At 39.3% G+C, this 25758-nt stretch overlaps 1 protein-coding gene across 3 annotated transcripts in view; it reads left to right on the top strand.

Annotated features, from left to right (window-relative positions):
- CNST (consortin, connexin sorting protein) overlaps positions 1 to 17839 on the top strand; it is a 49415-nt gene extending 31576 nt beyond the window's left edge. For all 3 annotated transcript variants that reach the window (XM_074537278.1, XM_074537276.1, XM_074537277.1), the window contains 3 exons: positions 3619 to 4490; positions 11745 to 11880; positions 13533 to 17839. In XM_074537278.1, coding sequence (XP_074393379.1) covers positions 3619 to 4490; positions 11745 to 11880; positions 13533 to 13738 — 1214 coding nt within the window. In that variant the 3' untranslated portion in view covers positions 13739 to 17839. The remainder of the gene's footprint in view (positions 1 to 3618; positions 4491 to 11744; positions 11881 to 13532) is intronic.
- The last annotated feature ends 7919 nt before the right edge of the window (positions 17840 to 25758 follow it).

A 25758-nucleotide genomic window follows, 5' to 3' on the forward strand; every position in this document is an offset into this window, starting at 1 on the left:
TGGGTTCCTGTGGAATGTTGGTAAATTGATAAAGCTATGTCATCCAATAAAAAGCAGTTCTGCTGAGAAATTTTCAGCAGTACTAAGTACTTCCAACACAAAGATGGGAATATTTCCACCCTATCTCAAGTCTAAATGGTTGAGATTTGCAAAAGATGCTTTTCACAAGATTGGTGCTTTCTTGAGGAAGCAATGAATTCTCTCCCTGGTGAGTGTGAGCAGCTGCTGAGGCCGCATGTGGGCATTGGCTGCTGCCCTTCAGTGTCAGTGCATCACTTGCATGGGGATGAATGGGTTTGGTTACAGGCAGAAGGATTTGGGTAGGGAAGGCAGCAGTGTGAACCAGTACAGAAATTTGACAAAGGTGATTCATAGTCTGAAATATTGTTCATGTAACAAGCTGTGCCTGAGTGATCCAGCTCAGGACTGCAAGCAATATGACCACTTGAGACTGGTTCTTGATTTTGCCTGAACCCCAGCAGAATCCTTTATTATAGTAAACATACAGTTCCTAATATTTAACCTTTTCAGCAGTAGCCCAAATGCATGGGCCTTCTCTCCGAAAACTTAGAATGCTTGACTTCTGCCTTTTAGGTGTTATTTCTTTACCAAAAAAAAAAGAAAAATGAAATGAAAAATGAGAAGTAAACATGTCAAGTTTTACTTTTCTTATACATTTATCCACCAAACCACAGGAAGAACTACTTATCTCATTTAGCTGCTTGCAGTAGAAGTCTGGCTTACAGGAAGACAGGAAAAGGAAGCTCTCATGTGTTTTGAGAACTGGCCTTCATATGGATCTATATATAATAAGAATTTATGTAGCAATTATCAGTAAGAATATATAAAATGCATTGTAGCAGTATCTATATTACATTGTAGTGATTGTTGCATTGCACTGTAGTAGCATCTTTGAAGTAAAATCAAACTTGCCTGGTAATCTGAAGCAAAAATTACTCCACTGATCTGGTGAGGTATATGGGAGCATAGTTTGAGCCTCTGTAGGGAGTTGATCCTAAGAATTCACAATTCCTCTCTCCTGAGGCTACAGCGAGTGACACAAAGCTTTACAAGAAGTCGTCCAGTTAGGATTCCTGGGGCAGTACCTAATTAGATTTCTGCCCTCTGAGCAAGGGTTGTGAATGGTCTGTTCTATTACATTTTACTGTCTGGCAGATTTTCACTCTGAGTCTACCAACAAAGAGAATTTGGCCCTTAATACTGTGTGTGTATATTAAAAGATGAGATTTGATACATCCTTTTCCCATGAATTTCTTCAGCTTCTGACTGAAAGCAGAAACTTAATAGACTTTAGTGTTAACTAAAGATAAAATTATGTGTTTCATGAAAATCTTCCTAATGAAATACTGAATTTAACTAAACCCTTAGCATAAGTTTGCAGTGTGTACATATAGTTTAGACTCATTTCCAGGATGGGGAGGAAGTCTTTATACCCTGTTTTCTTTTAGGTTCTGTGGGATTTGTTTTTAGTTGGGAAGAAGGACAAAGATGGAGAAGTGAATTCTCCATTGGTAGATTACTGCAGATCAGTACTCTGTCTGCTAGGCTGTCCTGGATTAACAGGACAAAGTGGTGCCTACAGGTTCCTGTGATGAGCAAACCAAGGTTGATTGTAATGCAACTCTGTCAGAGGGAAGAGAAACCATTTTTTAAATTACCATAGGTGCTTTTGTTGCTAAAAATTTTCTGTAGACACTTTGTTTTACCTCTATCAGTCAGGCAAAAATTACTGTCCCTGGTGGGTATGTCTTCAGTTAATTTAGTGTTGGCAAAGGCATCTTTTCTAATTAAGTATTTGTCTTAACTTGCCCTCAGTCTGTAGTGGGCATGGGTTGCCTGAAGTAATTGTAAATATTGAACACTGCTGAAAACTTGATGTGAATGATCATTGCATCCCAGTTCTTGTACATCTGTGGTTAGATAACAGTGCTGGGATCATTTATTACTTCCTTAGGAACAGTGCCCTGAGCTCAAGGGACACCTTTCACCGTAAAGAATCTGATTTAATTTCCAATTCCATTTAATCTTTGTTGCAGTTGGGGCTGCCAGCAAAGATGCCTGTTGTAATGTGGATGTATCCACTAGGAAAAATTGACAGATGGTAACAAAATCTTGTACCAATAATCCAGGCTGTGTTTGAACTCATGACCTGTATGCGAAGGGCTCAGTATCCCATTACAAATCCCTTGAGCTATCTACTCATCTGTGTCTAATTTTTAAATTAAAAAGTTCCTGTCTCACACCTATTCTTTCAGTGTTTTACAGAAATTAGGTTCCTTGTACTCTTTCTTTCTGTTAATGTCATTCTGATGTTTTTTCCACATTTTGGTTTGCTTGGATATTCTCTTTTTCAATTTTCAAGTCTGTCTTTTCTGTGCTGCCTTGCATTTCATTATCCATTAAAAGGGGTAGAGTTTGGAGTTTAATAAAATTGTTCAGTACAGTGAATAAATGCAAGCCTTTAATGAATATGATTGTTTTGTGTAACAAGTTCAGGAAATTGCTCACATTTTAAGAGAGATTTTAACAGGTGAGGAAGAATAAAATTGGCATGGAGAACTCAGTTAAGAAGGGCAGTGTTTGATATCTTTATTAATCTGTTCATAAAACATTTCTGCTCTTCACTATGACCAAAAAATGCAAATAAGTGTTTTCTAAAGTTATTAATTTGTTGATTGAGGGTATTGCTGTCCTACTATAACATAGTCTTAACATAGTTTTTATCAAAGTATGGAATAAAAGGGAGTTTCTTTCCTAGCTAGTTTACTTTCATGTTTTAATTCTTAACAGCCTCTTTCTCTCTTTTTAAGCCTAAAAACAGAGGTTTGGCTTTCTTGTAATGATGAATACCTAATAATTTCATAGGTAATTTGGGCTAAGCATCTACTCCTTCATCAGCAGATCATGCCAAGAGTAGGTGAATTCACAAGCTATGTAGAACTCTTTGTGTGTCTCTGAAATTTCAATAAGAAAAAATAATTTTCATATGTATTATAAGTATCAATACAGAAATAAGTTGCATCAAATTGCATTTTTAATGTGCCAGCTAAGTGATCCAAAAAGCACCATCTTTTAATGCTGTCCATTTATGGGAAATGTAATTTCTATTTAGTTTAGTGTTAACCAAAGGAGCTATTGATCTGCAAATTTAAAATTTATTAAATTAGTATAATTGCAACTTCTTTAAAGGAAATGCAGACATCCCTCTGGCATCAAGGTACAGTTTTCTGTAATTAAGTACATTTGTCTGAACTCCAGGCCTCCATGAGATGACTCATGTAAAATATCCATTAGAGGAAAAGTGACTGCTCAGAAAGATACTTGCTTACATATTGGGAGTAGCTTTTTGCAGAAGGACAGTGAATCGTGTGCTTCACCTGCAAGAATGTCTGCAAATACTTTTTTTTTCCTGAAGCAGGAGTCAGAGACTACTAACAAAAGTTATCCAGACTGGAGCATAAAATACCTGCCCTTTATGGGAGAGCATTTTGAAGCATTAGGTTACAATGTTATCAAATCACAGTATACTCTTTCCCCCCTGGGCTGATGCTTTGAATCATTTAAAAACTCTGGAACTGTTTTTCCTATTGCACTTAGGTACTGAAACTTGTCCTGGCGTTGCACCAAAGAAAGAAGATAAACAGCTGAGCTCTGTTTGCCCAGGTGAAAACCAAACTGAGGGACAGACAGAGGCAGCAAGTGTCCGGGTAGCTGCAGGAAAGGACCACATGGAGGAGCAGCTCTGCAGGGCTGAATCCACGCTGGAGCCACACACCCAGTCCTCAGGGACAGGGGGCAGGCCTTCCTCGGGCTGGTTGTCATCTGGGGATGCTGGTAGAGAGAACAGCCTGCAGCTGAGGGAAAGACAGCTCGCCAAGGATGCAGTGGAAATAGAAGGGGCTGGGGAGCCTGGAGTGAAACTCCCTCTTGAGCCAATGGTAGATGCTTTGGCTTTAACAGATGATGGTTATATGCCTGCTGATTTGGTTCCTTCTGATAAAGATGTGCCAGCTGATAGAAGTCTGCTCAGATCAAAACATGCTGCTGGGTCTTCAGAAATTCCTAGTGGCCAGCTTGGAAACAGTGATTTAAAGCAGCAACAGATACAGCCTGATGATGATGATGATGATGATGAAGATGAACAGTCTTCATGGGACAGAACTGCCTCAGGTGAATGCTCTGGGTGTAATGAAGGGTCTGAGCATGAGAGTGCTGCCCATTCACGGGTGTGCAAGGAAATAGGACAGAAGGAGAAGGTCCATCATGAACAAGAAGATTTATTTCTGAGATTTTTGAATGGAAACATAATAGACACTGAAGAATCTGCAGACTTTGCAAACCAAGAGGACTTTGACGCTGTTCCAGATATTTCACCTAAACGAGCATCTTATCACTCCCTGGAAGCTCTATCTCTAGATGACAGCTTTTCTTCTCTTGATGAACTTACAAGAAGGATAGAGATTACTGAGGTAAATATTGTAAATCCTATAAAGTCTTTCATGTGTATCTCAGTTAAAATATTTTAGATATTGCCAGCTTCAAAATGTGTTAAATATTCCTTTATGTATCACGTTTTCAAATCTGAAATCTATACATATTTAATTGTTCTGAGTTACTCAGAAAAAAGTTTTGTTTTGCCTCTCTGTCTCCTTTTTGACCAGCAGTGAACTGTTTCAGAAATAAGATTGATCTTATGAGTGTGATACCAGGGGGAGTTTAATTTTTCTTTTATTCTGACAGAGAATGCCTATGATGTACCATCATTCATTTCAATGCACAGAACAAAGTTTGCTTTTTTGTGCTTATTCTATAGAGGTGAGAACTACATGTATATAAATTCTGTATATGAATGAATGGGTTTCTGATTTTGTCAAGTTAGGCAGATTTGTTGTTCAACCCAAGCTAAGAAAGAGCTTCTAACCCTGAACCCACCTGATAGGCCTGTAACAAGGGTGAGTGCTTCATAAGCTAAATTGCTCTTCTCAAAATAGAGATTTATTGCTTTGGGACTTTTTTAGAGAGTGTAATGGCAACGTCTTTGCTTTATTTCTTTTCTGGTTTAGCTGCATTTGCATCCTTAAGAGCTTTTTTTTTTTTAAATTAAAAAAGAGTGTATTGTGAAATGATGTTATTTCAGATGCTGGAGGGGGAAGGCTTGTATGAAGGTATCTTCTTAGTTCATTTCTATTTTTAAGATCTTTAACAATAGACTATTCCCTTGGGAATAAAGTTACAGTACTTCTCTATAGATCAAGCTAATGCACAGAGACCAAGAACCCTCACAATTGCTCAAGGACAGTGGCCAAGCAGAGAACTAAATACTGGAGATCAATGCTGATGTCATTGCATGTTTGGTAAAGTCTCCAGAGCTGAAAAGAGAGCATTTTGGTTTTTCTCCCCACCTAAAGAGTTTCATACATCCTTTCCAAGACCATGCCTCTTGTCCTTTTGTGGGCTCTCAGGAATTATGCCACGTACCAGGACTGACAGCCATGTGCACAAAGCTGTACACAAACAGATGTGGAAACCCACATACATGTTAATACATGTATCCCAAATTTTCATGAGTCCATTGGCTTGTCTTCACTTAGAGGGTGATTTTGAAAAATAGCATTTTGTTGACTGTCTGTGCTTAGCCTGAATATATGTATAACAAAAGAGTAATTTAAGTATCACCCTTCAGCATTAAATTTCACTTGAGCCCACTGAAAGTGCTGCATTTTAGCAGAGGAGTACTGTTCATTTTCACATAGATATAGCCTAAATTAATCCAATAGCATCTATTTTTAAATAGCTATGTTTGTGCCATTTGAGTTTCAGAGGATGGGGTAGGAAGCAGTATATTGATACTGTTAGAAAAATTATGCTTGTATTGATTGTCCCTGTGACTGATGATGATGCTTTACAGGGCATCCAATTTCAATTCCAGTTTGCTCCCCTGCTGCTGGGACTGCTAGTACTCTGATGGCAGAGTTGAGTCTCTGCAGAGGAAGAAGTACCTTTTTCCATAGTACTTTTTCTGGCCATGTAGGGCATCCTGTTGGCTGCTCTGGTGAGAGTCCCCTTGGATCAGTCTTAGCAAGAGGCCCGAGTCTGTGTGAGGCAGGGGCTTAAATGGGAGAAGGGCAGAAGGATTAACGTCAGTAGCAATTAAAATTTGTCATATGCAGCATCTGGGGTTGTTTTGCAATACTTGGGATTTCTGGGTGCCACAGGGTGAGATAAGGACAGCACACCAGCTTCCATTGTTTCATTATACACTTATAGGATGCTTTTCCAGTTAATCTTACCACCCATCAGTAGCCTAGAGGTTGTTTTTCAGAAGTGATGAGCACCCACAGCTTTCTTGGAAGACACATTTGAAAGAGTTTGGCACCCCTGAGAAAGCAGCATTGTTAACTTGTGTTCATTGATTGTGTTTCAGTGCCAAAATGAGATTGCACTGAAGTTTTGACGAGCAGATGGAATCTTTGTACCCAGCTGTGACACTTCTTCCTTTCTTGTCCTCTTGAAGGCTTTGAAATTGCTTTGTTCAGGCCATGGCAACCTAAGAAGATAATAGTGTTTTCATACACTGGTTGTTAATGAGTATCTAGAAAATGCAGTGGTAGCCACATGAGTGAAATTAAATGAATCACATGAAATGTACCAATGTGCCGGTAGAAAAGGAAAAAATAATCAATTTGACTGTGATAAAACTTGTCATGAAGTGTTTCCAAAACTGCCACAAACAAATTAGAATGGAAGGTGGAAGTAAAGATAATTTTGAAATAGACAACCCATATGGGAGGATAAAATTTCATTAATGTTCTTCAACTGACACGTAATAATAATTTATTGAAGATGGAGAAAAGTAAATACTTGTGTAGGTATTTACAGTGAGGAAGTTTTGCTTGGCTCCATCCAATCATCTCATGCAGTTTTCTAACTTAGATACTTTGTCACTTGCTTTTAGTTTATCATTTACAACAACTAATTACAAGAGTGAAAATTCACCAAAATCTGACTCTGGATTTAAATAGCTGCAAAACTGAAATAGTAGTTTTCATACTGTACAGGCCCTTTTACTGAGTATTTCTTCACTAGTACAAACCATGTACAACAAATTATGTAAATGATGCAAATGATGGAAAACCGCAGGCATTTTATGGAAACAAGATTCATACAGCTAACAAAGAACTTTGAAGCACAGTCAGAAGCTGGCAACACCAGATATTAGAAGTATATAGCTCTTCTTAAATCTCTTTGCTATCATTTCTGTGAGAATGAAATGACACACCAGTGGCAAAACAAATTGTAACCTCAATAAAGTTGCATTTTGGTATATAAAATAAAAGGTTGTACCATAAACTTTCTATGTGAGAGACAGTTAGGGAAGTGAGTAAAATCTTGAAGTTTTTCCTTATTAGAAAATTATAATTGGGAAATTCATTTTAGAAAGCAAAGCTAGTGAGACTGTCTAGCAGAACAGAAATGCAATCCATCATTTGGATGGCAGTTTGTATACCAAGAAATGAGGTCTCCACTAGGTTTGGAGGCAATGTTTTGGATCCTCCATTCTCTTGTGTGGCTTGGGTTCTGTGGCTTTGAGTTGTAAGAGCTGTGCTCCCAGGTGAAGTGCTTACATGGTGTCAGGTATTTGTTGCTCTATAAAGGAGCTCAGGTACGTGCAGGGAAGTGTCTCAGCAGGAAATACAGTTACCCTCAGTAGCTGGGGTGTGAATCCTGAACCTGCTAAGTCAGCTCTCTTTCAAACCCAAATTACTTATCTAAGGTATTTTGCTAGCAAAGGGATTTGTCTGCTGATTTATTGTAACACAGGGCAGTCTTGGGCTTTGTCATTTTGGGGATTACTGCTTTAAAAAAAGGTGTTGCCTGTAATAAAACTACAGTCCTTTGCCATGTAACTGAATGCCCACAGAAGAATACACAAACCTTCTTGAGTAGTTTTCTGCATTCAGACCAAACTGCTTCATACAATGAGCTTTTCTTCCTAGTTCCCAGTTTGTAGTGCCTCCATTTTGGGGTTTTTATTTATGTCTATATACTTGAATTACAATGCCTTATTTTCTTAGTTTTGTCCAGTATGTTTATAAGTATACACACATCATATTTGAAAATATGCATTAAAATATGCATTGTAAATAAGCACAGTGTAAGAAGCTTTTTATTTTATTACCAAATTCTGTTTTAAACAGAGAGGAGACAGGTAGTTTAATTAGTGTATTTTTTCTAATTTTGCAACCTGGTTATTAAAATTTATCTGAAAAGTGTGAAACTTTTGATTGGAGCAAATTCACTTTCTATTAATGGAATAAATAGAAGAAATGAGAGAAAAGCTTTAGGGAAAAGAGAAAAGCTTTATTTAACAGAGTTTCAATTAATCAACAGTCATTGCTGCTTTCCTTTTTGCCTGTTGGTGAAAATGCCACCACATACTTACATGCCACTTTCAGTTCCTGTACAGTAACTGTAAAAACTCCTGTCAAAAGATTTTATGAAGGCCAGCAGAGCTGAGTAAACTCAGTTACATAGATATTCCAAGATCATCTTCTGTTAATTATCCAGCTTAGAATTAAGAAAATATCTGATGTTTTAATAGGGTCCTTTATGCAGCTCTTTCATGTAGGAGCTGTTTGCAGGGCAGTCTGGTGCAAGCCTGCATTTTTCTGCCTGTGGTTCAAGTCGAGCCTCTGCTTGACTTGTGGTCAACTGTATTAACCACAGTTCCCTCATTAACTTCCAATTTAAATAGTATATTCTGCCTTTTTTAATTCTCCCTGCCTCCTAAAGAGTGGAATGTAGAACTTCATCTTGTGTGGCAGCTAAGTCCTTCTCCTTGGATGTTCAATTAGTGGGAGATGGATCTAATATAATCACTTTGTGTATCGTAGGCAAAGACAAAATCTTTAAGTGTATAACTCATAAAATTCAAAGGCAGATGAAGTATCGTCATGCCATGGAGCTGAGTCAGGAGAGATTTAGGTTGGATATCAGGAAAGTTTCTTCACTCAGATGGTTGGGCACTGGAAAAGCTTCCCAGGGAAGCGGTCACAGCACAGCCTGACAGAGCTCAAGAAGTGTTTGAAAATGCTCTTGGGTACATGGAGTGCCCTGTGCAGGACTCAGAGCTGGGCTCGATGATCCTTGTGAGTCTCTTCCAGCTCAGCGTATTCCATGATTTTATTCTAGGGACTAATCATGTAAAAGGGCCATTTTTCAAAATAATATATGGCTTTTGTTGAGATAGGGAAGTAACACTAGCCACACTGATTTCTATTGCAAAATCAAAAGCATTTGCTCCCTCTTTTTAAGCAAAAGAATAGAGAATTTCAGAATTTCAGAATAGAGAAACCCGTGCTGTGTCACATTCGTTCTTTATACATTTAAAGTAAATCCTGAAATGTATCCATGTAGGCTGACAGGGAAAGTAAATGAACCTCATTGTAGCAAGTCTTTGCTCCAGAAAGCCTTTTATATAACTGTAATTACTGCAACACATTTCAACATAATCCTGTCAAGGATAGCCCTCTGGTTTTAAGCTTGGAGAAGGCACAAGTTTGTGACACTGTCATTCAGAAGTTAGCAAGAGCCACCAGACAAAAGGAAGTGCCTCGGGTTGCAGTGATGACTTGCAGAACAGACCACCAGTTCCAGTCTTAGGGCAGACTGGGAGGAATGCCCTTCATCTCTGGGTGACATTCCCACCTTGTGCAGTCCAAGCCCCTTGGGAATAATCATGCCAGGCAACAGCCAGCCTGCTGTGTGGGTGGTGTGGGAGGAGCAATTGATCCTCTTTATGAAAGCAATGCTGTAAGCAGAAGCTTAAAATAATCTACTCTACTAAAGGATATCATTTCATCTCCACCCTTCCAAACAAATAAGTCAAATTAAAGCACTCCTACATAATCCCCCTTCCTTGTCACAACAAAGAAACATAAGTGTTGATTTTTCTGCTGCCCTGTTAAATTTTCATGGCAGTTTTGCAAGGCTAATTTAACATTACCAGTAGAAGCTGCACCTCAGTGCACTATTTCTTGTGATGAGACACTTGCAGACTATTATTTCTGGGTCGTTTGTGCCAGCTACTGGTCCTCTGCATGTTGACTTAATTTATTTCCTCTGCCTCCACATTTCAACTATTTTCCAAGTACTTCCTTGAATTGTTTCATTAAATAATCCATTCAAGCTCTTATCAAGCAAATAAACAAAAGGGAAAGTGACTATCAAAAGTGTGGCAGAGATCAATTCTGTCCTCTGAGTTGTTCTGGGTAGCATTATTTGCCCATTTGAGGGCTGTAAAACACTGCCAGAGCAGAGACCTGCAAGTGTAATTGGCACATTTATCAGTTCATGTTGCAAAGGCCAGAGCTGCTCCAGTGCTATTGGATTGTGCCCTGTGCCTCCCTGTGTGCAGGGCTCCATCCCTCTGACCATAATCGATGCTTTATGTAAGCTCACAGCATCAGGCAAGCTTAAGGACAGAAGTTATGAAGCTGGTTGTTTTCTGTTTCTCTACAGCTCTCGGAATGCAACGCAGACAAGTTTTTATGGGTAGTCCTCTAGGTTATTTTATAGATAGCCATTGTTTGCAACTACAGTATTACATGGAAAGTTTGGGGTGGTTTGAATTTTTGTGGAAATTAGAGGCCTTTGGGGTTATCTAATAGAAGAGTTGCAAATTCAATTATAAATGTGATATGTTTTATCTGTGGCACAAATGTATACCTACTACTTTTCAATTCAACAAATGTTACTGCTGATCTATTAAAGTCCTACTAAGGTCTTGGAAGAAATAATAATTACGTTTTTTGAGGCAAGGATGCCCACAAGGTAAAAAAAAGGGCAATTCTAAACATACTTTCTACTTTAATTTCTATTTATTTCTAGTACACCAAGAACTACTTGCTTAGGAAAGCATTTTTCTCCTGGTACTTCACCTACTTTCATTTCATTAGTAACTAGGAAGTTACAGACTGCTCAACCAACCCAGTATGGTTTAGCATATATTGTTGCAGCTAATGGAAATGCTATAGCAAAGAAAAGAGGTGTGGTTTATTGACTTGTTGGCCATATTGCTGTTTGTACAAGCTGTTTGGGTGACCAGCCTGTAGGGAGGGATTTTTGAGCTGCTGCTGTATGCAGAGAGCTTATTACAATGTGGAGCTGGAATCTCTCCAGAGCACTGAAGCTTTCTTTCTTTTTCCCTGATGTTCCTCCCTTCAGTTTTGTAGCCCCACTGTAGCTGCTTGTCCCCCCTGGGGAACCAATTGCAATGCTGGAAAATTAATCTGTCCATAAGTACCTGATGGTCTCTGCAGGATTATATCTTTGGAGAGGCAGCAGCAGTGTGTCATTGACTTCTTCCTGCCCTCTGATGACAGTGATTTTGTCACAAATCCGCCTCACCACTGCCCCTGCCCATGCCAGCTTACAAAGGAACACAAAGTACATCCAAGCAGAAAATGTGTCTGCATTTCACTTCTATAGCAACTAAAGGCAAGCAGTGTCAGTCAGCAGCAGAATGATGCTGCAGCTGTCCTGTCTGTTCGGGACTTGATGTCTCCAAGAAGGAGGTTTCACAAGTGCTGCAATGTTTAAGAAAAGTAGACTGGAAACCATTTATTAACTGTTTATCTTGGTTCCTCCCTGAGTCATTGTGAGAAATCAAAGCATGGGCTCTATTTAACATCTCTTGTGCCGCTCACTGACTTTCCTGATAGATTACCCCAGTGGAAGGATTGGTGTCTATACTAAAGAAGAGAGATGACAGAGATGGAAAAACAATTGCTCAAGTCCAGCAAAGGCAAACAAAGAGAAGAGTGAGATTCCAAGAAATGGAAGACACATTGGATCAAGGTAGTTTAAATTTGTTAATTCATGGGCTGTGCTCTTGGGGTGCAAATGTTGTCAGTCTTTTTGTTCACAGCAACAAAGCAGGCATTTATTCAATATACTGTCTTGTTTTTTTTAAATTTAGTAAGTAAAGGTGAATGATCAAAGATTGTCATTCTGTACCAGGTTTGGGTAACAAGACTACAGGATACAGTGAGCACACTTCTGATTTAAAGCTTGGTTGAGAATTAAGTCACTGGTTTTTTCCTCTGGCTGAATGATTTACAAGTGACAAATAATTGAAGTCCTTTCATTAATGTTCATTGCTTAGAGGTGGGAGGTATAAGCTTTCTCCCTAAATCCATTTACTGTGTAGGTAGAGGGATGCAAGAGAAACAAGTCTGTTGTGCTTTGTCCATGGGCACATTTCCAACCCGTTCTAGTGGTTTCCATGCCATTGGAGGCTGTCACATTTTAACCTTGCTTTATAATTTAACATCCATATATATTTGCTAGCTGTCATTAAATCTGGCTTGACACCTTTTGATGGGCTAAATAGCCTCATGAGAAACACAGTATGTTTCTCATGTTATGCTTGCCTTTTTTTTATTTTTTTTATTTTAGGGTCTCTGTTATTCAAACTGAAAAGATACTAAGAAAATTACTTTTGATTGCTAATGGTATGGAAACTTCTATCTACTGTGTATGTCAGCCACTAAATGGTATAAATTAGTTCTTAAAAATGTGTTAGCATGTCTCAAATATTCACAGCCTGAAGAGACCTTATCCCATCTTTTTCTTGAAATTATTCTAAAAGTATTTATGTTTTATTTAAAATTCCAGTTAGAGTTATTTCTTTGATTTTCCCCCAGGATTTAGTGATTCAAAAGGAAAATTGTTTTATATTGTTGTTATTACTTAAAGTTTGATTTCAAACACACACCAAAAAAAAAAAAACCACTTGAATGTTTCTTTTTATCCCATGTCTTCTCCCTGTGTAGAGTTGAAGGGAGTACAAAAATTTCCTTAGAGCCCTGTCAGTCTGACAGAAGGCACAGATGCTGTTCATGTGTGCAGATTAGCAAGGACCAGTGAGGTTATGGGGATGTAGCAGCACCTCTTTAACCTCTGCATTGCTCCTACTCTGGAATAAACAATCATGCAAAGAATTAGCAGAGGATAACTGAGATGTAAGATAACCCCTCACATTAGCCTACACTGAAGGTTTTGTGTCTGCAGTCAAAATATGAGAGTAATCAAAGCAGTTCACTGCAGTGCAGTCAGCGTCACCAGAAATGAAGCAAGAATGTTTCCATTTGGTTTCCTTTCAAAGCCTTGGTTTCATTGGAGCTTTTCCATGGAGGATGCCTTTGGCCTTGGGGCCTTCTCCCAGGTGAGCTTATTGTGCTTCAGCATGGAATGGCTCCACCAGGGATCCCAGCAGGGACAGGCACACAGACTGCAGAAATGAAGCAAGAGAATTATTTAGGTTTCTGAAGAGACTGAGAAACATATAATTCCTCATGTGTATTTGTGGTCACTTTGACATGGTCAGCATTATTAAATGTGTTTACCTCCTGATTTATTCATAATAAAAACCTGTCTCAAGTTTTCTCACATGCATTTGTATTGCTTTGTATAGCATCTTTTTTCACCTTTTCTGCTCTTATTTGCAGATGAAGTGTCTGGTGGCTCCTGTATTTTGCTGGTCCTGCTGTGCATAGCAACTGTTTTCCTTAGCATTGGAGGAACTGCGCTGTACTGCACCTTTGGTGACATGGAATCCCCTGTGTGTACTGAGTTTGCAGCCAACATGGATTTCTATTATACACAGATACTGCAGCGTGTGGAAGAGCTAAAACACTGGATAGCCTTCTCATAGCTGAAGGGAGTGGACACAGCACGCTCAGAGCTCACCTGTGGTTACTGGAGAGAGTAGAACAAAATTGTGATTTCAAGTTCTTTAACACTTGCCACCTGCAGGTGATGTGTATTTGATGATATACTTTCACATTTACTTAGAAATCAAGAAAATTTTAGTTTAGCAATCAGGTGGCACAATGTTCACATCTGTTCACAACTGTAGCAGCGTGGTATGGGAGCATAAAAAGTCATTTTCTTCATCCTTTTGAAAGTAGGCAAGTAGCTTTTCATCCACTTGAGCAAGTGAAGAAGAAGGAAGAAAATTAACTGTCTTCTGTATTCTCTCCCATTGCCACACATTGTGTAAGCAATCTCTGGAAGCTTAGTAAAAGGACAGCTTTAATTTACAGCTGTTTGTGCAAAGGTGTTGCCTCCAGCTATCATGCAATAAGTCTCTGTTTTATGGAAACATTATTTTTTTTCTAAGTCTTAATGTTTTTATCCATTTTATTTCTCCTGGTGAGCCATGTAATTATTTGGGTGGAGTGAGAAGAGTGCAGTGGCATTCACAGAGCCCTCATTTGGTAATTACCAGGCTGACCCTGTATCTTAGAGCTTGCAGTGAAAATCATGAATGGGATAAATCTGCTGGCAGATTTCACTAAATTTCTTGGACCTTTACTCTCAGTATCATGTGGGTTGTTTTAGAAATGGAAGGTTAAAAAAGAAATCACTGGTCTCACTAAACACAGAAACAAAAGATGTTTACTAAATTATTCATATTAAATAATCAAGTGGCTTTGGCTCATTTTAAAGCACCTCGGAGCAGGTGTGGGGCTTAACTGGGTTTTTCTCCAGCTACATCACTGACTTGGAGTAATCACTTTGTGCCTCAGTTTCTCCTCCATAAATGGGGAATAATGATCCTTGCCTTTGTCTATGAATATTTATTGGAATTAGGGCTCATGTCTGATTCATCCCAAATGAGTGCACAGGCTCACAGAACTGTGTGGCTGCAGCCTCTGGGTTATGTAAAGGGGGACTGATCCAGCAGAAAGGTTCAGAGGCTCACTGCAGATCCACAGCCTGTCAGCGTTCCAGGGCACTTGTTCCAGCCGATAAAGCACACTTGCATTTATTTGCCCTGCAGTTCTGAGACCTGGATTGTAAAATCTGTTCTTTCTCAGCTTTACAAACAAATTTAGATGAGTGCAAAGAGTAATTTGAACTGGGTGTTTCTATCCCTTGGTGCTCAGCCCTCCCTGTGCGGTGTGAGAGAAGCACTGGCAGCGCAGTGAAGGTGAGAGTTGGATACAGAGGCCTCTGGGCAGGCTCTGCTCGAGGGCTGGCAGCTGTTCTTGCCCAGAGCCCACTGTGCAGCCCTGCTGACAGGGTGAGTGTGAAAGGATTCCTTTACACCTCAGGAAACTGCATTTTTGAGGGGCCCACTTCACTCCACTCTGTGATTTCCTGCTTACTAACCTTGTATGATGCAGCGTGTTCAGGTTTAGGACATTATTTTGTAAAATGCTATGAAGTGAAATCTTTGAGATGCTGCTCAGAATTATAACATTAAAGATCATGCTTTCTGACATTTGCAAGCAAATTGTCCCTCTAGTGAGCTTGGTTGTTCCTAATGCACTGTTACACTTAACGGGTTTTTAAAGTAAAAGTTAAAATCATGTTTTTTTCTAGAATAAACTGCATGTATGATTTCTCTTTTGGTTTTCACTGTGGAGGCTTGGTTTATTTATACCCTGGGGAGCCTCATGTGCAGCTTTATACTAAACTAGCAAATTTCAAATGCCCAAATTAATGAAAACTTTTGCTTTTAGAAAGAAACTTGAGAATGGTAGTTTGGGGGTTGTTTGTTTCTTTGTTGTCCTCAAGAGTATCATGATGGGCCACTCTAAAGGAGAAAGGGAAAGACACTTCTGTGTTTTAAAGTGTTACTGGCTGGTTCAGTTTATTATTTGAATTCTGGGTTTGTTTGTTTATTTATTTAGTTTTTCTTTTAAAGAGAAGCTTAATTTTCTATTTTGGCAACTTACAGAATAATTAAAAAGCATGCTTTCAGTTAAAGTATGTATTTATAGTGACTATGTAGTTAGAATATATTTTGAGTCTCTGTAACTTTGCATTGAGTGTTTCTGGATATTAAGTTTATTCCTAAAGAGACAACTGTTCATTTCAGCTTAAAAAAAATATTTTTAACTTTTTGTGCACTTCATCACCAAAAAAATCAAGAGGTATTTATAGATCTATTTATTTTAAAGTATATCAGACATGGATGTCAAAGATCCACAACTTTTAGGTTCATTTAATTAAAACTATTTTAAAGCAATTTTTTTTTATTTTATTTAAAACTATAAAGCTATTTAAAATCAAAGCAATTTTTACTAACTATTTCAGTTTCAAATCAGTGATCCAAATCCTGGTGTTTTCTCTCTGTGCTGTGTTGCTGGTGCAAAGACTCGGGAGCATCAGCAGAACTGCCTACGAGATGATGAGAGGGTTGTGCAGCACGTCACCAACGTGTGCCCGCTGACAAGTGAGCAGCCGGGATTCTGTGTGAGCCAGACCCCTTCCCTTGGGGCCTGGGCATCTCTTCAGCCTTCCCCAGCTGTGCCAGGGCAGCAGCCCTGCCAGGCCCCCAGGATCTGGGGGAGCAGAACAGGCACATGAGCACAGGCTGTCTGGCTCCTGAGCTGAGCTGAGCTGCTCACTCCTCAGTGGCAGCCAAGGGTTCACATCTGGATCCAATTTCTGTTGGCATTCCTTTATGAAAAGCTGATGGTGCAAGTTCTTGCTTTGTATGGCAATTCTGTCAGTGCAAATGGTCTGTAGGATTACCAAACCTGCAGCTATCAACAGAACAAAATTTGCTCTGCATTGGAGCTCCAAAGAGTGTGCAGGCAGGCCTGGTGTTGGCCCTCCTGTGTGTTCTGTTCTCTTTGGAATACTGGTGACATTGCTTCCAGCTGGGTGACTTGAGGGCTTAGGACCTTACAGACAGGTAAATCAAAGCAAAAAGAAATAGCGGATTGGAACAGTTATTACTCGTCTGAGTGTTTGAGGTAAAATAATACCAAGCAACAGCTAAGATTGTTTCAGGAGGAAGAAAGCAGTGGGAAAAGGCTTCCCCTACACACACACACTTGGTGCATTTTAAAGCCTTTTGTATATAACTTTTTATTCATTGTTTCCTTCCCTGCCACTGTCTTTATGGCTGTTCTGCTTGGAAATAGAGGGACCATACTGTGCTGAGTTGGAAACATTTGTCATTGATAGAAACATTCAGGAAATGGTTCCATACTTGACAGTAGCTTAAAAAACTTTCCATAAAATAAGGCTGGATTTCAGGCTGCTAGTGTACCTTCAGAGAAGTTGTGCCACTTAATCATCTGCAGCACTCTGCTAGAAACCCCCACCTTCCTGTTTACTCTTTGAGCATAATTATTTCAAAGAGATTCTTGTGATAAAGAAAAATCCAACAAGGCTTTTTATGTAGATTCAGCATTATGCTGACAAAAGGTCTGACCACATAATTAGCACCCTCACCTCCAACAGACTAGACCAAGAAAGGCACTGTGCTGCAGTGTAACCACACTAGACTACAGGCTTCTTCTCAAGACAGCATAAGGAAGCAAACATTCCACAACTCAGGTATGCCAGCAGAAGTTTGTGATCTAGACTTGGGCGGTATTTTGATTTTTTTTTTCATTATCCTTGGTTTCATACCTGGAAAATGCATAGTAGCCCTGGTGACAAGCAGTAGAGGAAGTTTTGTAACCCAAAGGGAAACTCTGGTTTAGGGTTCTTGGTAGTAAAGGGCAAGTTTGAACTATCAGGTAAACAGAGTACATTGGAAGTCCAGATTCCTGTGTGACTGGGTACTGTTCCACTCAATAACCTGAAGGGATGACCCTCCTGGGGAAACATGTTTGCCTACTTTGTACTGCAATGTAAAACCAAGAACATCTGAGGGGAATCAAAGTTATTTGTAACAAATTTATCTTAAGCTTCCTTTAGCAAAAGGAGTAAATAACTGTCTTTGAAAGCCACCCAAGCTTGTAATTTACATACTGTAGCAAAAAAAAAAAAAAAAAAAAAATAAAAACTGTCCCAAAGAAAATACATTAACCTTTTTGGATACTGTGATTTCTAAATGTCTGAAAAGACTGAGATTTTCTGTGAAATTCAAGTAAATGAACAGTACCTCCAATATGAATTTCATTACTAAACCCAAATCAGAATGGAAAGTGAGGATAAAATGTGTAAGGTTTGGTGTAGTTTTCCTGGTTTCCTTTGTTTCAATAGTTTAACAAAAACCCAGATTCCTCACAGAGCCTGGTGGGATTCAGGTACTAAAATGTTGCCTTACTGTATCATTGTGAAAGCAAATTGACACATGGTGAGTTTCAGAATTCCTAGTAATGGGTGGGTAACCTGGATAATGGTCACAAGGCATTCTGCTCTCTGAACTCAATGAAAGAAATAAAACCACAAACAGTTGCAAGTCAATCCAACCTAGCAGCCTCTGATCTGAATAGGAGTATGTCAATGCTACATTTTGCAACACTTTCCCATCCATTTTTATTCCGTCTGTCTCCTTTCCACTTTACTGTTCTTTCCCAGTATGAAATAGCACATTTTCTATCATTCACAGGACCATGGGGGAATTGATTTAGGAAGGGACCTCAGAAAGTCTCTAGTCCAACTTTCTGCTCAAGGCAGGGTCAGCTGAGGTCAGACCAAATTGCTCAGGGCTTTATCCAGTTGGGTCTTGAAACCCTCCAAGGATGGAGACTGCACAACTTCCCTGGGCATATTCCTCTGCCTGGCTGTGCTCAGGGTGAAAAGGTTTTTCTTTATGCCCTGTGTAATCTCTCTTTCCATTTGTTGTCTCTAATGCTCCCAGTACTGCTGTGAGGGCATTTCTTAGTAACCTCCTCAGAGAGATCAGCTCTTCTCCAGGCTATACACTATTTTCTACCACTGTCCTCCTGATTCTTCTCCCTTTCTTGTCCACAGTATCTTCTTTCCTGACAGGGATCCAGAATTCTTCTATTAAAATAGGGATCCTGCATCCCTTCCACCTCACACTCTGAAATTCAATAGTTAGATTTAGAAATCAGCAATGAGGCCACAGGCAAAACTGAAATAGCAATTACAACTAATTTTGCAGTAAAAACTCTTGACTCTCACTGGCTCAGCAGTGTACAGCAGTGGTGGCAGAACTTACACTGATTCTTGTACCACTCTTAAACAGCTGGTGTTTAAAGGACTTCATGCTGATGTCCATGTGTCTTAATGAAATATTTGAAATATTTTTCTCTAAAATAGCTACCCAAGGATGCCTAAAATATTTAACTATAAATTCCTTTCTTAAAAATGATTTTTTTAGAATTTGGCTCCTTTAGAATTTAAGGCTCCTTTATATAATTTGTGATTTGTATTACTTTGAATTAAAAGTCATGGTAATTCATGTTGTCATAACTTGAGCCTAGGGTTTACTGATTTCAGTAATGTCCAAATATTGTGGTCATCTCTTGAAGAAAATGATGGTGGGGAGTAGGTGCATGCTGTTTTACAGTTGCTCTGTGACAGCTGTTACTGAATTGATACCAGTGAATTTCAGCCAAAGTCCTACACTTGGGTTCATCCGGATTTTTTATTTTTTTAATATGGCAAACAGGCTAAAACAGAAAATATTAGAGACAGCACTGAAGCACAGCCAAAATTTCTGAGATATGTCCAATACTAGACCAAAGTCCTCCATTAATCTAAAATCTTAAGCTGCTCTTCTTGAAAACAAGTTTGAATCCATCTTCACATGACATCAGATCCGTCAGCTCTCTCCCTCTGCTTTTTGCCAAGGAGCTGTCTAGCAAAGTGTCATCTTTTAGCCAAGCTGGCCCCTGCTGCAGCGCTCATTTGTGAGGCTGCTGGGAAGGTTCCAGTAACACTCCTGTCAAGTGCCAGTGAATGATCGTGTCCCCTTTCATTGCCTGGCACTGAAAATGAGTTTAGGCCCCACTATTGTGCTTTCATAGAGTGATCAGCTTTAAAGCTGCTACCAAAACAGCTTTCAGAGTGAGAGCTAAATGTTGTTCAGAAAGCACCATGTGCCAAATACTGCAATGAGAAAGCTTGACTGGTTTTGCCATAACATGTCCAGACTCCACAGTTGCTGTTTGCGGTGCAGGGAAGCAGTGCCCATGCTGTGTTCCCAACAGTGCCCCCCTTAAGCTGGCCAGGATTCATCCTGTTCTCCTGAGCCAGCAGCCTTGCATGAGAAGGGAGTGGTTGCATCAGAAATGATGAAAGCATACATGCACTAGAGGTTGAGCAATGTGAGGTGTGAGATGTTCGTTCCACGTAAACCATGCACCTAAAACTAGAAGCTTTTTTCTTTGCTTTTTAAACTTCCATCTAGGAAGCATTAATCAGTTTCCTTTCTTATCTTTGTATTAGAGAAATACAGCATGAAGCCAATTCCTCTGTTTCTTTTCCAGAAATAGGAATTAATGCTTTTTGCCAGAGAGAACATGCATCTTGCCACTCGATGCTGAGAATCTTCGTGCTTGTACAGCTTTTCTGCCAGAATTTCCAATGAAATGGATAGATTGTCTCTGAGGCTATCAGAGTAGCAAGAACATTTTCACACTATTTTTCCTGAGCCAGCTGAATTCAGTGCACTGTGGAAGGGACTTGCAGAAAAAAGGGAGTGGAACATTTGAATCACTAAAGGTCCACACAGTCAATTTCAGCAAGACAAAATGTCAGTATCTACCATCACAGAAACCAGCGAAGTTGCTTCAAAAGACCCACCATAAATAATGGAAGAGAGTATGTTTGAAAAGAGCTCTAAAGCAAAAAAAATATTCTGATGCTTCTAGTGACTTTTCAAAGATTTAAAGATTTATGTAGAAAGCTGATAAATAAAAGGGTACAACTTCTCAGTGTTACACAAAGGTAAAAACAAAATATCTTGCGGGCATAAGGGCTGCAGAAATAATGTAGCAAAGACCTTACTTAGATCAGCTATGATAATTTTTGTCTGGAAAGAATAAAAAATATTTCTGATAAAGGTATCTATCAGTGATGGGGTTTTTTCATCAGATTTTACAGAAACAGAAAAATGACACACAATAGTTCAATGACATCAGGGAGGAAAAGGGTCTAAGGATTAAAATATTGTTAAATTCTTTGTAGACTCCTTAGGAGCAAGTGGTTTGTACAAGGTCATGTAGCAGGAAGAGCAAGATCAGAGTTTATAAATCCTATTTTATGATCTTTTGTCTGTTTCCAGTTCCCACTAGAACAGGACAGATTAGGGAAGATAAATGAGTAGCCTTTTGTTCATAGTCTCTTTGACTTCATACAGCTTTGAAGACTTTCTTTAAAGATATTTTCATATTATAAATTTTGTGGTGATCTTATGGAATCAATTTTATTCAATGGATAAATTTCCTTTCTAGTATGCAGGACAAACTGCAAATGCCCTTTTGGCATATTTTTAGTACTTGATATCATCATAGCCATGGTAGCTGGTTGCTATTTACATGTATTAAAACAAATGGTATCAACAGACCACAAACTTGTGGGAACACAAAGTATAATGGCAATTTCTATCATCAGAAAATGAGGCTCAGGCTGTCTGCAGTTACTTTGTGTTTCACCATCCAACTCATGCTCTGTTAAGTACCAGGAAAATAACAATTCTCAGCAGAAGGGGCCCTGCTGAGAATCCTAATCAAGGCACAATCTCCCAGCTCTGCTGGGCTTCACACAATACCTGTGCCTGTGCCAAGAGGGAGGAAACAAAGCGATGTGGGAAGAAGCTGCAGTCACCAGATTCTGCCTTCTGGCAGAAATGAAGTTCTTGTGAGGCACAGAAAGGTTTTGACCATAAAGTGGATGTTGTCATCACTGTCTGCAAATGCGAAAGATGAAAATAATTTCAAAAGCTCTTGGCATCCCTAAAAAATGACTTTAATAACCCTATTTTCATTTCAATTTTTGTGTTACTGAAAGCTTTCCCTTGGTTGAAGGCAAAGAAAATTATGCAATGTTTTTGACATTTTTTTTCATGTGTACTGTCTCTTGCATTTTTCTATAAATAGGGAATTACTTTTCTGAGTCAATCCACTGGGTAATAGCCCATGATTTACCTACAAAGGCAAAGTAGATGGCCATTAGCAATAAGTGACTCATGTATTATAAAACAGCCCCATTAAAAGGAACCATCCCTATCAAGTCATGCAGCAGGATGATGAAACAATATTTTCAGTGAATAAGCTGAATTTTGCAATGTGTAACAAGCCTTGCACAGCCCACCCACACTGCCAGCTCAGTCTGGCACTTTGGTGCAATTTGTGCTGGGATCTTTCAGGGCTAAAATTTCTCAGTACAGAGCAGCCAAGGAGGGGAGTGTTCTTCCCTTTGCTCCTTTCACCACAGAGATGACCAGGTCTCTCAAAGCTTTACAGCCAAGAGTTGTCTTTAAAGACACCTGCAGCTTCAGCAACGAAACCCCAAAACTGTGACTCAAATGTTCTGCTCTCAGGAGATCAAGCAGTGTCCTTTAGGACTGAGCCTGACATTGTTTTGCCTGCAGTCCAGCACAGAAGAGACTGCACAGCTGTCCTGTGGCACTGAACTTGCTGATATTCATTAAGTAGATATGTGTAGCATGAGGGATCAAAGACTTTGGGATGCCTGAGCAAAAGCATCATGGAAACCCTAAAAAGACTTGTAGAAAGTTTTGAGTGGAAGCAGTGCTGCTGAGACTGCCTCATGATTTCACTATCATTCAAATAGGAACAAGTTTCGTAAGGTGAAAAGGCTGCACTCTGTGGCATTTACATCACAGAGCATTTATCACAGTCATGAATTTAAATGTGGTTTAACAGGTCACTAGATCAGAGACAGGGCAAATTTAATTTTATTTTCTGGTTATTGTTCTGAACTGCACTGTTAAATAGAAAACTACTTTCTTTCCAGATTTTGGGGTGAGTTTTGGTAGTGGTGGTGGTGGGGTTTTTCCTAGTCCTTATATTCTTTTCCATTTTATTTTCCTCAAATCTTCATCCCTGCCTCTGGACAAAATCCTTATTAACTAATTGGTTTGATAATTTTTTTTTTTTTTATATGGCCAGAGAAGAAAATGGCTGTGGCTGGAAAAGGCTGTGCTGTGACACCATTTGAAGTAGTTGGGAGGAAGAGTTGATGAAGTGATAAGAACACAAACCTGGAACTTGGGAGGGTTTACTTTAATTGTCTGCTCTTCCACAAATTTCCTGTGTGTTCTCAAGCACATCACTGAATTCTCCTGTGTTTCAGTACACTGCATACGTGACAGGGACAATTCTCTGAGGCTCCCTGTGGCAGTTCTCATTCTAATGATCCTGAGAGTGAGTGGAGTCATGGTAATTTCAGAAGTAACACATTTCAAGCAACATCAGCAACTTGCTAGTCACGCTTCGGCTGAGATGGTTACCCTGCATTGTCACAAGTAATTGCAATGAACCTTGCATCTGACAAAAGAAGGGAAGAAAACCCTTCTTGTTATTCACTTTCTTTTTTGAGTTTTCTCTGAATATGAGAGCTGCTTCAGAGGGGCTATAGGAAAGAAGTATGGAAAAATAAGGAGATATACTTTAATATTTCTGCCAGCTATTGTGCTGTGCCATCAGGTGAATAAATTGCATTCAGTTTGGAGGTTTTTTTTGTGAGTTGTTTTAGCATCATAATGACTATACTGTGACATTTTACAGCTATTTTGAGATACCTGCAGAAAATAAAAAGCTGTAGAAATAAAAACTGCTTTTGCCTCCCTGCGTTTCCCTGTGGGAGTGAGGGGTAAAGCCAGTTACCTGATGGATTTCAGTCTCTGGTATCTGCAGTGCACAGACTTGTTGGTCCTTCACCCTTTATACCACCTGCAGAGGGGCAGAGCTTTTAATGGGCTTCGTGTTGCTGGTGGTCTCTGCAAAGGGTGGGGATAGGAGAGGGGGAGTTGGCAGAAATAAACTGTGGGAAATACAACCAGGTTGTGTTTTAAAGTGTCAGTGCTAAAAGCTTTGAAAGAGAATGTGAAAGTCTGTCCCCAGTCCTTTCCACATTTACACCAATTAAGCTTTTTTCTACCTGTGACTCACTGTAGTGACAGGATTAGTTGGGATTTATTGATTTAGATATATTTAGTGATTTAGATTCTCCAGTTCACAGAGAAATTGTTCATCATAAGCTATTCACTGGAAATCTTGAAAATAATGTGGGAGGCTGATATAAAGGAAGAAATGAGCCAAATTAAGTTACACCTCCCAGTTCAAACACAATCCAGAAATTCCCTAATGCAGCTGCCTCCAGAAGCAACCTTCTGTCACAGGTATTGGCTGTGGAAACTGCCCTTGACTGCAGAGAAATTCAGACATTTTGTTGGTTCTGTGGTTTTTCCCCCTTTTTGTCAGTCACTTTCTTGTAGGATTTTGTGCAGAAGGTAGAGGTTTTGCCCATTTTCTTCCAAATATGTACCCAGGTGGTGGCAGAGAAGAGTGATGGTATCATAATCTCCTACTGAAATAGAAAAAGATTATGGTCACAGCAGGAAGCACCCATTTTTTGGTGCTGTTGTTACATTTCTGGGACTCATTTTTCAGACCCATGCATATCCTATTCTTTTCAGTTGATGCTAGGAGTACTAAATACAGAGAAGCCACTATTTAATGCTGTCTGTCCCTATATTACACAGGAAAACCAGAAATGGATGTTAGATAAATAATTCTATCAGACCCTATTAAAATTCACTGTTAGATCTCTGTGAGCTGAAGTGTTGCTTTTCTCATTGAGATTCTGCTTTTCAGCACCCCATGATTTCCAGGGCACATTTGAGTAAATGGTAGAAAAACCTTTAGGAGGGGGAGGGAAAGGGCAGATCATGTAATTAGATGAAAATAGCTCACAGGAATGGGATTTTCCTTGTGATAGAATACTCATTGCCAATCTATTCCATTTGGAGAGAGACAGAGGAGCAAGGGATGTAACTGTATTGTCCTTTCTTCAGTCTATTTCTTGTTCCTCATTGTTTCTTGACCTCAAATATCTCATCCTCCAAAACAGAATTCAGACTCCTGCTGCTGCTGTTTCTGTTACTGTGAGGAGTGCTGCTTTCTTAAAGTAAATTACTGATAGGCTATGCTGGACATGTCACCAGCAATGCATATTATCATAAGATATTTGCTTCCTTTTGACTTTTCCTCCTTTAGAAGAACAATTTCATTTAAGTGTACTGCAAATTTCAAGTGTAACTACCTTTGGATTTCAAATTCACTTCAAACCAGCACATGAGCCATGCATGGTCTCTGTACTTGGCTGAACTTGCACTGGTTTAATGGGCATTGTCGAGCAGCCTTCTCTCAAATTATGCAAAACTGTTGGCAAAGATCAAATCTTCTGTCTTTTTAAGGCCTCAATATTTAAATATTTAAATACTTCAATATTTACAAGAAAGCCTGCAAACACTGTAGTTAAATGAGTGCTAATCCATCACTTAAGTGAATGGTTCCATAAGCAGAAGCTGATGTGGAGGAGGCATGTTAACTAAGACCTGAAACCACTCATTGGGTAAGGAAGGCAAGAAGAATTCTGAGCAGCTTCCCAGTGACTACATGAACAGGAATCCTTGAAACAACAGGATATGCCCATGTAATTAAAGACAGCACCATAACACATAGGTACCAAAAGCCCAAATCACCAAGTTCAAGCAGTCTCATTTCTGGGATTGGAGGCATTGGCTTTGCAATCTTAATAGACAGTGCTCTTTAGAGAAGCAGCAACTGAGCTGCATTGCTTCAAAATATTCAGCTCAATCAAAAGCAGAACACTACTGAGTTACTTCTGAACACTTCTAGGCTATTTCCTTCCAAAACAAAACCACACTGAAATGGAAAAAACCGTCTGATAGCCCTGCAGCAGAATTTTATAGCTCACAACGCTTCTTACACAGATATTCTGGGGTAGGTTTGTCTCTGA

The sequence above is a fragment of the Zonotrichia albicollis genome, chromosome 3, assembly GCF_047830755.1.
Source record: "Zonotrichia albicollis isolate bZonAlb1 chromosome 3, bZonAlb1.hap1, whole genome shotgun sequence".
Taxonomy (NCBI): Eukaryota; Metazoa; Chordata; class Aves; order Passeriformes; family Passerellidae; genus Zonotrichia; species Zonotrichia albicollis.